Source organism: Eurosta solidaginis, chromosome 4 (genome assembly GCF_040869045.1).
Source record: "Eurosta solidaginis isolate ZX-2024a chromosome 4, ASM4086904v1, whole genome shotgun sequence".
In the NCBI taxonomy this organism is placed as follows: Eukaryota; Metazoa; Arthropoda; class Insecta; order Diptera; family Tephritidae; genus Eurosta; species Eurosta solidaginis.
In genome coordinates this window covers 483,091-496,606 of record NC_090322.1, presented here as the reverse complement: position 1 = coordinate 496,606, position 13,516 = coordinate 483,091, and the positions used below count along the sequence as shown (strand labels likewise).

General features: G+C 33.1%; 1 protein-coding gene across 2 annotated transcripts in view; it reads right to left on the bottom strand.

Moving 5' to 3' along the window:
* The window catches only part of vex (somatomedin B and thrombospondin type 1 domain containing protein vexed), a 71,496-nt gene that overhangs the window by 44,412 nt on the left and 13,568 nt on the right, over positions 1-13,516 (bottom strand). The window contains exon 1 of one of the 2 annotated variants that reach the window (XM_067779273.1): positions 10,814-11,549. The exons of the other annotated variant lie outside the window; for it this stretch is intronic. Coding sequence (XP_067635374.1) covers positions 10,814-11,123 — 310 coding nt within the window. The 5' untranslated portion in view covers positions 11,124-11,549. Of the gene's footprint in view, positions 1-10,813; positions 11,550-13,516 lie in introns of those variants that run through there. 2 annotated transcript variants of the gene reach the window in all.

Below are 13,516 nucleotides of genomic sequence, written 5' to 3'. Positions count from 1 at the left end.
TGGTGGTCTATTTCTCAAATTTATGTTTAATATATAAACCCAAACGGTCAATTTTATAACTGGAAAAAATCCAGCTACTAACGAGCTAGTACTTATTTATCACTTAAGGTCTAGTTCTGAACCCAAAATTTCTATCACTAGTTACTGACTTCCCTCAGGGTATGTGCTTTGTTTATACATATATATGTACATAAGTATATTCGTATCATCAACTCTTTTCCACATTTAGTATAAAATTGTAAATGAAAATCTGTAGACCATGTCAAGGCATTCTTATCATTAAAGTTCAATGAAGCATTTCTTGCTTTACGTTTACTTCTAAACCAATTCATACAGGCGGTTATAGTTCCGTCATGTAGTCTCTTCTATTCAGCTTCATTGGACTTCAGTGAAGTAGAAACTTAGTTTAATAAAAGTAGGTGTTTAAGCAAATATGACACTAACCCACGATAGGCACAAAGATGGAAATATTTCACGAAGCGCAACCAAATATATTATATGTAAGAGAAATTTCAAACCATTTTGCTATACTTTGGATTTAATATGTACATATATGCATACGTAATTTTATATGGAGCTATTTTGGTAGGCACATGATTTGACCAGGCATCTAATCGTAGCCGAAGGAGTTAACTATAGGTTAGGTTAGGCTCAACGGACCGGTCCGTAAGGACCTCACAGAGACTGAATTTAAGCATAATGTTACCAGAAAAATGGTCGACGACGAAGTTGAAAACCCACTTTAATAACCATCATCGTTTTTAATTATCTGGGGAATGGTATTTGAATATTATCTAATCAAAATTTTCAAAAAGCTGTGATTGAGTATTGTTCAATTGACAGGTAATGCAGAAAGAGACATTGAATATTTACTTATAGTTATGTTTTACATTTTGTTTCCTATTGGGTATGTAAATATTTTTCTTTCTATTTATATACAGCTCTGGTCAGCTTGATTGCACTGTTGACCAGTGAAGAAAAATACACAGCAAAAACTATATCGGCGATGGTATTGAATATAAACAATACCCTTCAACAGCAATTTTAACGAAAATGTGTTTTAGATGGTAAAATGATCTCTGGCTCACTACTTTAAAACTTAGCTCAAATGGTATTAATTCTCATTTTGAAAATTGAAAAAAGAAACATATTTTTTTCAAAATCAAAACCCTCTATCAGCACAAATTTACACTATCTGTTAAAATATTTAAAACTAAATTTGATCACATAAGGATAACTGGAAACTACTATTTTTATTTTTACGAGAAATCTAAGTTTATGTTATTTTAGTTTTTAATGAAATATTAAATAAGTGTGAGCATTTCTTAAAGAAGTATTTGCTGAGTATTTGTCTTTACTGTGGGAAATTGCGCTAAATCAATGACGATAGCTGTACACATACATACACATCCCCATATGTATGTATATACCGATAAATATATTAAGCCACATCAAATGCTTGTAACAACACTTATAGCACGCAAAAATAAAAGATTTACATAATAACGTTGGCATTTTGGAAATCGATATTCACCGTAGCGTATGAGTGATATTTACTGTTGAACCTAAAAATACATATATCATGTAAACCTTCTAAATCCCATTTTTATTAAAGAAGACTTATTGATACCGTTTGAAAGAGCAGTTAATTTATTTTTAGACTGTAAACAACATAAATCACCTATTATTGGCTTGGATTTATAAATATGTGCCTAGTTATCAGATTACCCACGAAAGTTCCCCCAAAAGCCATCGAAACTCTGTAAATCTGTGAAACAGATATCAATTCTACACTTAAATAATTTTTTTTTTCAAAATATGAATAATTTTTCGCCATAGGAATTTCTTCCTTAAAACAATCAAATTTTATATATGCATGTACATATTTATGGACATCTTCTTCATTACTATAAAAGTTCGTAAAATAAATTGATAAAAAAAAAAAAACATTGCCTATTGCAAAAGATTCCTCCAATGATTATCTTCTGGGGAAGCTTTTGAGTGTTTATTTTATACTTTGCACGTTGGTAGCCGGGATAAAACTTTTAAAGAGGACCACTTAAAAGAATTTTTACTTGGATAACTAAAATAGTTACGTTGTTTGAAAGAGAGTCAAATAGTAGCTTTCTTCCTATACTTTGTTCTTAAAAAAGTGGAACTATCTTTTATTAGTTATCACTTCTTAACGGGCAAAGATATTTTAACAATTTTTACTTTGAATAAATCGTAGAACTCTAAACTTTAAGCATATTTTTTTTTTAATTTTTGGTAGATCCAACGTTTCTGGAACTTAGTAGTTTTTTACCTGCGAATTCGCGAAGAAATATTCATGGCCTCAAAACGAAAATGTCTAACCTTTTATGCTATCAAAATAACAAGAGATTTTTCAATGCCACCTAGAATAGTGTCATAAATTTATCAGTAAAAAAATTATTCACTTTGTTTTTTCTAGAAAAAACAAGTGGAGTAGTTCGGGTGCATTTTTTTACAGAAATATGTATTATTATTATTGATAGGTCTGGAAGCACTGCGACCTTTGTGCAGATCTATTGTGCAAGACCTTTCAGCCTAATTTTGTATCTGGAGGCTCTTGATGTATAAGTACCTCTTCGGGCTTTTTACTCCATATCACATAGGGATTAAGAGTCCCACCACCTAGAAGGGATATTCTCTTCCTAGCAAGAGCGACGCATTCGCAGAGAATGTGAACCGGCGTTTCATCATCCAGCTCACAGAAACGACAAATTTGGGTATCAGATAGATTTAATTTACTTAGGTGATATCGTAGTCCGCAGTGTCCCGTGTAGTACCCAGTAAGAGTTATTAGGTCCTCCCTGCTTAGGTTAATGAGTTTGGCTGATACTTTCGCTGCCGGAAGTATAAACAATTTGGCCTGCCTTAAATATGTATATATAAAAGACTTCCCACTAAAATATAAGCACTCTCTAAACATTGGTTACCAGGTCGCCCCTCACGTTCTGACAGAAATTTGACCCATACTTGAAACCTTCTGTCTTTTGGCGAATTTTTGATAACATTTAAAATCTATACTGTGATAGCCATGCAGCTTTATGGATCTTTTAATGTTTAAATTTTGAACTGGATATAATAACATTTCGGGAAACAGCGAAGTAGGTCGTGCTGACCTATGAATTAAATTGAAAATATAAATTTTTTCATCGCCAAATACATGGGAAGAAGCCGTAGAGCCTACGAGTCTCGAATTTGTATATGCGTCCTATGTATATGTGTATTTTTCATTTTTATATAGAAAGTGGGCGTGGTAATCAGCACATTTTGTAATTCTTGTCAAGGAAAATTCTGTTTTGAAAGGAAAGATTCATAATAAATAATAATAATAATAAATTTTATCACAACATCTTCAACCGTTCTTGAATTCGATGAAAGATTTTCAAAGGATTGAGCGACCTTCGTCGTCTACTACTTAAGTATTTAATTATGGCAGAATTATATTTTATTTTCAAATAATATTTGATCTTTAAAAATGGGCGGGATAAGATATTTATTACGCCTAATTTTAGGAGAAGTATTAGTCGGTATTAGAAAAGACAGTATGTTGAATTTTAAATACATTTCTTCAAATAAAAGGTATGGCAAAACACATATGATTATGACTCTTCGTACAATTTTTTTTTTTCGGTTGAGGGTACCGAGTTTTTTTAAATAGGATATAAAAAAATTGCTAGGCTATACTATACCACAGGTCAAGTCTATAGGGGCTTACGAAAAAAGGAATTTTTTCGTGAACAAACTCTGCATCAAAAAAGTAATAATTTTTTTGACCTGCTAAAACCTCTATCAGCAATATTTTTTATAAAAATAATTTTCATTCGAATAACAAATATATCTGTCTGGCTTTTTAACTAAATTAAACTAAGTTCAGAACAAAAAACTGATTCGAATACACAACGGGATTTTTCATCACCCATTGGGATAGCTCATATTATAAGCACTTTGCAATGTATGTAGCTGTCAAAACGGTGTTTTGCTCTCCTGAAAAACTGGGTTTTTGCTAATAGAGGGTACTGGATATATGCCGACGGTATGCTTTTATGATTTGGTTATTTATATAGTGTTTTATGTCTTTGCCTTCTATGCCGAAGCGCTTTGATTCGATTCCAGGATAGGTAACAACAACCGTTAAGGGTTGGAATTTTAATCATCACAAAATTATGCATATTACCAATATCCTAAAATGGGTCCCTGGGCATATGGGAATAAATGGAAATTAAAAAGCGGAAGGGCTAACTAAAAGGGATCGAAGCATCTTTCGAAGCTTGTACCGCAGATGTCCCTATCAGATTGGGCGAGATTAAAAGAGGTCGAGAGCTGAACATGATCAACCGAGCAGGAAACGCGTGGAAAGCGCGGAGCTGTGCTGGTGTTACAGCCTTAGACTAACAAAGTTACTCTTATCATTGAAAAGAGAGGTATGTAGGCTCATGGTGGGTATTCTGACTGAGCACTGCCTTCTGGCATAACATGCTTTCAATATGCGATATGGAGTGAAAACGATCGGGCACGTTTTGTGTTCGTGTCCTGCGCTCGCTAGGCTAAGACTCCAGCTATTGGAAGCGGCACAGTTATCAGATCTAGAAGCAGCAAGTAGAATTGGTCCTAGGAAGATTTTAGTATTTTCGAAGAGGGCGAAGTTATTTTATAACATAGGTCGTGGTTTCTTACAGAAATTTTAAGTGTGGTCGTTGAACAAACTTCTGGTAACACCATGGACTCATTCAGTCTATGTGAGGTCTTCACGGGCCAGCCAATTAAACCTAATTTAGCCTACATATTAAGATAACATTTTTAAATTTATTCAACTCTTTGCGAGCTGTGAAAGTTGTATGCATACACAAACACATTCACGTCAATTACAACTATAATTAGCCTACCTACATCATTTTTATTGAATCGATGAGCTCGAAAGTTTTTGGTGAGGTGTATAAAATTTTAATTTCGTGGCGTTACATCACTTTGATGTTGAGTGTTTTATAAATTGTTCAACATTTTACGCAGTCACGCACGTTTGTAGCATGTGCAGAGAGTTACATACATATGTGATATTTTAACCTACTCATGCATTTAAAAATATATATATATATATGTGTGTGTATTGTTTTATTAATGTAAATTGCGTATAATTTAACAATCTTTAGACCGCCTAAGTATGTAAATAGTATGCATGTATGGAGGGACATGCACACGCAGCAAACTCATTGCTCTGGGTCGGGGTTAGGTTCATCACCTTGCCGGAGCAAGAGAGTATGGAATAGTTCCGAAGGGACGCAACAGATTAAATGAGATGGCAGCCCTTGATCGGAAAAACTCCGGAATCGCTCAGGTACATAGAACCGGCTGTCATTTGCGAGTAATCCTAGGTTACGATATTGTCTGACGTTGATAGCGTGGCAGTTTTCGAAATGGTACCATCGCAATATACCAGTCAATGTTTCTTTGTCTTTATCTAATAACAGGAAGCTTCTAGTATTTGCCAAGAGGACGAAGTTATTTTATAACATAGATCCTGGTTTTTGATAGCGGTTTTCAGTTTGGTCGTTAAAACAAACTTCTGGTAACACTACGGACTCATTCAGTCTATGTGGGGTCCTCATTGACCGGTCAGTTCAACCTAACCTATCTAATAACATCGAACTAACTAAATTATTTAAAAACATCGATTCTTCAAACGTCGACGGCTTCATCGTAATTTATTACTCTAAAACCGATGTGGGCCAAAGTAAACAAAAACGCCCATAGGGTTTCTGCTCTCACCCCAATGCCAATGACGCCAATGAAGAATTATAAAGAAATTTGTCAACATCTGCGCCACAAGCTCTCATCAGTCCATTATTCATTTTCAAACACTTTTGTGCTCTTCTTACCGTCTATTGGAAACATTAAACTTGTTTTTTTTTCTGTCGGATTTACAAAATGGCGTCATTATCAAATATGTTGCTATTTTGTGTATTATCTCAATTATTTGCGAAAAACACATATGTATGTATAATGTACTTTCAAATGTGTAGTATAGGACGCCCAGCAAAAACTGGTGTAAGTGGTTGTAAGCAATAAGGAATACCAATTTAACTACTGATAGATAAACCTTAAAATAAGATAAATATAATACACCACACTCCTTATAATAATGCGCTATTTAAGGCTTATGTACGGTACAGATAGTCCTTATCCATAAGGAAAATGAAATTAAGTAGGTAAGTATAGAAAATTCTAACGGCCATATTTATAACGACATACTTCACAATTTACCTTCTGTGAATGAAAACTTACTTTTTTATCACATTTTCCACAGGATCTAACAACATTTGTACTTATTAGACATACATATGTAGTTAGTACCCAAAAGAGTGAATACAGTAAAACATCAAATCGCATATTGATTTTTCCCCACTGGAGTAATTTTACTTAAAATTCGCCAGTTTCAATGGAAATAAAACTTTTGCTTTTATGCAACACTTATGACCGGTTTTTCAGTGCGAGTTTTCACTACGGTTAAAGTTGACAACAGTTTAACCCTGCCAAGTCGGCCGCTAAAGCTGAGATGCGCAGCAAAATTTTATGTTATCGAACAAAGTGGCAAGGATAAACTATAGTCAACTGTAATTGTAGTTTAAATTCACCCTGAAAAATCGGGCATTAGTCACAACTAAACTATATTATAGCTTGTTCGGGACAAATACTGAATGTTGCCTATAACCAAACAGGATAAATGATAAAGGAAATCCAACTGTTGCCGATAGATTTTAGTAATATTTTTAGGGAAACATTGGCCATTTCTAAATTTTTGTATACTGCTTTTTGATCTTTCTCACACATTATCGGGACCTACGTGTTTTATGCCGAATATAAACAACCTCAAAGTTATCGCACAGGTACAACAGACAAACACGCTTCAAAAAACAAACACAAACCAATAAACGAACCAAAGCAACAAACACAAAAAAGGACAAAGGACTAAAATTGCGGAAACAGCTAATTACTCAAATTGATCAATGAAAAACACCCCTGTTTCTGTATGAACACATAATACATACACATACATAAACATCCATTTGGAAAAATCATGCCCATGTACATATGAACAAGACAAAACGACAACAACAATCATAGCGAAAAATGACACTGAAGATGGGACTACGCCGAAACCAGGTTTTCTTGAAACCAAACTTGACAAGGGATGACTGGAAATCGTCCAACCAATATACACACATCAAGTATTAAAGGGTACTGTAAGACCAAAGCGTTTATGTAAATCCGCCTTTTTAATAAAACCGCAAACATGCTTGTAAATTTTAAGCAGTGTTTTGCCGACGGGTTTGGCATTTTTTCTCAGGACGTGTTACCGGCGATGGCGTCTACTTTGTTATACTGAGCTCAAGAGCATTATATTAATGAAACACCAAGTATATTCATATTTGGCGACCGCCGTGGTGTGGTGGTATCGTGCTCCGGCTATCAACCGAGGGTCCTGGGTTTAATTCCTGGGCAAAGTAACATCAAAAATTTGAAAAAGGTGAACTACAAAAATTGAAAGAGAAGATCGGCTTAAATCCTCTCTAAGGTCAATCGCACCAAGTATTAAATTATTTATTATATGTAGATATGTAATAACATTATATTTAGATATGTAATAACATCTTATTAAAAAACGAAATGATCTATTGTCTCGAATTCGATGTGCCATTTTCGTTTCCAAGATACGCACAGTATCTAGTTGAAATTAGGATTTTAGTTGGTACAGCTATAACTTGTATTTTTATATTCAGCGTGCTTTGCACACAGAGTATATTAACATTGATTGGATAACGGTTGGTTGTACAGGTATAAAGGAATCGAGATAGATATAGACTACCATATATCAAAATCATCAATGTCGAAAAAAATTTGATTGAGCCATGTCCGTCTGTCCGTTAACACGATAACTTGAGTAAATATTGAGATATTTTCACCAAATTCGGTACACGAGCTTATCTGGACCCAGAATAGATTGGTATTGAAAATGAGCGAAATCGGATGATAACTACGCCCACTTTTTATATATATAACATTTTGGAAAACACAAAAATTAGTAAATTAGTAAATAATACACCTAGAATGTTGAAATTTGACGTGTGGACTGATATTGAGACTCTTGATACAAATTTTAAAATAGGGGTGGCACTGCCCACTTGTGATAAAATCAATTTTACAAATATTAATCATAAATCAAAAATCGTTAAACCTATCGTAACAAAATTCGGCAGAGAGGTTGCCTTTAATATAAGGAATGCTTTGAAGAAAAATTAACGAAATCGGTTAAGGACCACGCCCACTTTTATATAAAAGATTTTTAAAAGGGTCGTGGATGAATAAAATAAGGAAAAAAGAGCTTTATGTCAATGGTATTTCATTCCTCAAGTGGATTTATAACAATAAATAGGAAAAACTTTAAATTTTAAAAAATGGGCCTGGCACCGCCCATTTTATGACTAAGCAATTTTCTATGTTTCGGGAGCCATAACTCGAAGAAAAATTAACGGATCGTAATAAAATTTGGTACAAAAATTTTCCCTATAGCAGCAAACATTTCTACAAAAATTTTTTAAAAGGGTCGTAGTTATATATTAGCGAAAAAGAGCTTTGTATCAATAGAATTTTACTTTTTAAATGGAATTACAACATTAAATTGGAAAATACTAAAATTTTTGAAAATGGGTGTGGCACCGCCCCTTTTGTGACTAAGCAATTATCTATGTTTCGGGAGCCATAACTCAAAGAAAAATTTACGGATCGTAATAAAATTGGTTACACAAATTTTCCCTATAGTAGAAAATATTTCTAGTAAAAATGGACGGGATCGATTAAAGACCACGGCAACTTAGATATAAAACAAGTTTAAAAGGGTCGTAGACTAGAATAATAAGCTATAACTTAGGAGAAAATAGTATTGAATCAATGATATTTCACTTATCAAGTTTTATTTTAAGAGGAAATGGGGAGACATTTTTTTTTTAAACGGGCGGTGCCACGTGTATGTAGAAAAGTAATTTATCTGAAATGAAATGTGCAATTGAAGCTCACGCTGAGTATATAATGTTTGGTTACACCCGAACTTAGAGACCTTTACTTGTTTTACTTCAGATTCTTTTGATATTTTTTCTGCCTTCTAACAATATTTCACGTTGCAAATATTATTGACATTAATATATTTGGCAAATATGCCGCTTCTTCGGGAAAATATTTAGTTTTTCCAAATAATTGTATTATAAGGATAATAAAATAAAGTTAAATATGACATAATGATTAAGAAGCAATTCAAGGCCTTCTTTTGAAAAATATTAAATAAATTTTGATTTCATCAGAGAAATAATACATAGATATGTGAAGAGAAATCGCAAACAATTTTTTAACCGCCACATTGAAAACTTTTTGCAGATTACCACTAATATTAACTCTTACATAGCTCAAACACAAAATTTACCAAGATGAATTGAAATATTAAAAATATTCAGTGATTGGAAAAACGTTTTAAGTTATCCGCGTAATAATACATACAGCATTGTCTAAAGTTGTTAGTGAGTACAAAACAGGATCAGAAAGGGAAAATATCAGTGAAAACTGTCAAGATAACACAAGATAAAGTTTAGGGTATAGTGGAAACAAGTACAACGACAAAAAAAAAAAATAATACCCCTCAAAAATTGCTCCATAACATGTAACATAGAAGACCGCTTTAAAAGCCAGCATGAATCATGCTTAGCTTAGTGGAAAAACATTGCAACTAACATCTAAGAATTTAGCATAAAACGTTTTTGCATAGAAAAATGTTTAATACAATAAACTGAGATGTTATTACAAATTGAAACCCAATAGTTTTTTGTATACAACTTTTTATTATTTTGTTTTTCGATAAACTTAAAAATAATATACCAAGAAAACTTCACCTTTTCAATGATAAACGTCTTTTTCTCTCCTGAAAATATATAACTTTGTCGCGACTACCCTTTATATATAAAGTATATAGTATATAACGCCTCTAATCGTGATCTTTTTAACAGCAACTTTAGTGTAACCAACAAAAATAAAAGTTTACAGGAGAAGGTTTTCGAGGTGCCACCCCATGTTTTCAAAGGGCGCGAAGTTCCAAGAAAAATAGTTCGGACTAGCTCACATCTTTTTCTTGGAATTACGCTACTTAGCACTTTAAACAGTTCTTCCTGCCAACTTTTTTTTTGTTGTCTATACCGAAATTGCTGTTGGCACTCGACATTGTAGACACAAAAATATTTGACGGCTAACCGGTTCTATATCTTGACCGATATCTTCGAAAACGGTTTCGGGTATCGATGAAAACCATCTTATACATATTTCACATACCTGTTGTTTTAATTTGAAGATAATCGGTACTCCTAATTGTCTACCAAGCCATATAGATAAAAAAAAATCGTGTGGCCTCATGGTTTCAAAAGAGTCAATGGTTTGGTGAGTTTGACTATATATAAAACAACTTTGTGAAATAAAGAAGGGTTCTTGTAGGAATTTTTCTTATTAATCACTTGAGCTATGAATTTGACAGCTGCAATTTTAGTAGTAAAAAAGGTACTTGAAATGAATTTCAAGGTTCAATTTGATATATTTTGGTTTTTACAAATTTTTCATCCACACGATTGCTAACTTTATAAAAAAAAATTATTCCCGAATCAAGGTCCATTTTCTCATGGAATCTTCTTTATGTTAATTAAAATTAATGTTGCTGATACGAAAAAATTTAAATTAGTTTGAGTTCGAACCTTACCCCTGCAATGGTCTTTGAAGTCGACACAGCAATCACCTAGCTTTAGGCAGGCGTGATCACAATAGCAAGGCTTTTCGCTGAGGTCCTCAATGATCGCATTAACTGGCGTTTTTTGAACTACGCAGGAAGAGTCACGCCCATTGCAGCAAAGCTGTGCTTCGCTGCATAAACCCGCCGAAACCAGTTGCGATTGATGCAGTAATGCAACCACAATCAATAGTTCCAATAGAAGAGATGGTATGCGACAGTGTTGATAATGTATTATACACATTATAGATTTCGATGAAACTGTAGACGGCGATGTACACATTTTTATGCGATGATAGAACACATTTTTATTGGGTATTGAAACAATTTAATCGTGTTTTTCACGTTTTTAGGATTGATTGGCTATTATTGGCGATTATTGTTATTTGTCACATTTGTTTAAATTTTTCGGACTGGAAACGTAACGAAATTCAACCGGCATGTCGCATTTGCATTAGTATTTGTATCATAATAAATTGAGGTACATAATAACTAACGACTTAAAACTTTAATGTAAACGAATTCATAATTCGAAAGAATTACAATATGCACTTGGAAATACTTATTTAATATTTTTTTCTTTATTTTGTATTTTTTAAATTCAAGTAATTAACTTTTTCGGCGCTTAATTAACGACCAATATTAGTTGTTTGAATATTTATTTCTATTTAGAGACATTTTACAATTCTAATGTATTGCCGGTGACCGTTCTACCTCGTTAAATTGCAAAAGAGCGACTGTAACATTCACTTTAATGTCGAGTATAAATTGTTGCACCATGACTTCGAGAAAAACGCTCTCTCTTCGAGGACATGCGCTTAAGGCAATTCCTGTGTTGCAATGTGCTGCATAATTTTCCTACACGACTCTTAATGCATAAATATTTACAGTAATATACAGGCAAGTGCTGCAACTCACTTTCGAGTGAAAGGTAACACGTAATTTTACTAAAATTGATGTATTTATGAAAATATCTATTTATGAAAAGCTTTCAGAAATTCCGCGGTTATCTCCGATTCGAATTTTTTTTATGTACATAAGTATTTTCCTTAAGATTTCTTAACACCGGTAAATAACACTGGTTTACAGCCAAAATACACCATAGACGCCATTATAAAATTCCTATGTAAAATCACCCCCTGATTTCGCAAATCAAGGTTATTTTTAATTCTATGGTAACGTTTTTGAGATATTTACGAATAACGGTTTTTCAAAAAAAAAAAAAAAAAAATGGGTCCACTTAATCATATAGGTATAGCTCAAGAACGAATTGAGCAATTCCAAAACGGTTTGAAGCTTTTGAAAGGTCATAATTTTCTATAAACTTTGCATACAACACTTTTTGCTAGGCCCTGCAGATTCAAAGATAACGAACAATCATTACGGATTTTTGCCATTTTTTTTTGTAAAAATATAAAAAATTTGTACTTTGCGAGGAAGGATCTCGAAAACTTTTTATTTTTTTGCAGATTTGTTTTTTTCTCTCTAAGCTCTGTTTTATTACAAAAAAAAATAAACTTTCATTCAACAAAATCGATGGACTAATACAAAAGTTATAAGTATTCATGTAAATATTCCCATTTAATACTTAAGTACCCTACTGGTACATATGTGTTAGTTAAATTTTATTAGCGAATATAAAAATTACGAGTACTACAAGTATTTTTCGCAAAGCTTTAGAATACAAAAAAACGACCGATTTTTTTTATAGAAAATATTTACCTACTGACAGCGACTTGGACGGTTGGGATGCGTCAACACCAAAGAGGATAAATAAAGAAGTTCCACCAGTCTGCTACGAGTAGCGAGTAACTCGCTGGAAATCAAAAAAAATTTATGTCTAATGTTTTCTGTGAGGGACATTTTTAATTGTCTCGTATTTATCCATGCCGTGTAGGCACCTTATGCAAATGTTATTTTTGGAAAGAGAATTTATTAGTTAATTAAATAAAGTTGGAAAAATAAATACAAATACCCCACGAAATGTATAGAACACATTTATGCACATCTCGCAAAAAAAAAAACTGCGATTACCCTAGCGAATAACATTACGCAAAGTAACAAGTGACGTCTCTTATTATATTCATCCTCTTTGTCAACACAACAAAAGAGCAGCAGAAATACCAGCAGCTCATCATGCTAATGTCTACATATCTATTTTAGCAAGGCAAATGGACAATTCTACCCGAAATTGGTATGTGAAAGGGTATTTCTTCTCCCATTACCAAAGAGGATAAATATAATAAGAGACGCCACTTGTACTTTGCGTAATGTTGTTCGCCGCAGGTTTTTTTGGGCGAGATGTGCATAAATGTCTTTTGTATATTTCGTGGGGTATTTGTATTTATTTTTCCAACTTTATTTAATTAACTAATTAATTCTCTTTCCAAAAATAACATTTGCATAAGGTGCCTACACCGCATGGATAAATGCGAGACAATTAAAAATGTCCCTCACAGAAAACATTAGACATTGAATTTTTTTGATTTCCAGGGAGTTACTCGCCACTCGTAGCGGACTGGTGCCTCTTATTTATTTATCCTCTTTGCCATTACCACTATTCACACATTTAATTTAATGCATTTGCAATACATTATGGCGCATAATCATAGTGAAAATAAAATAGATTTAAAATTTAGTTGCAGCTTTTTGACATAATTTTCTATGAGCTATCTG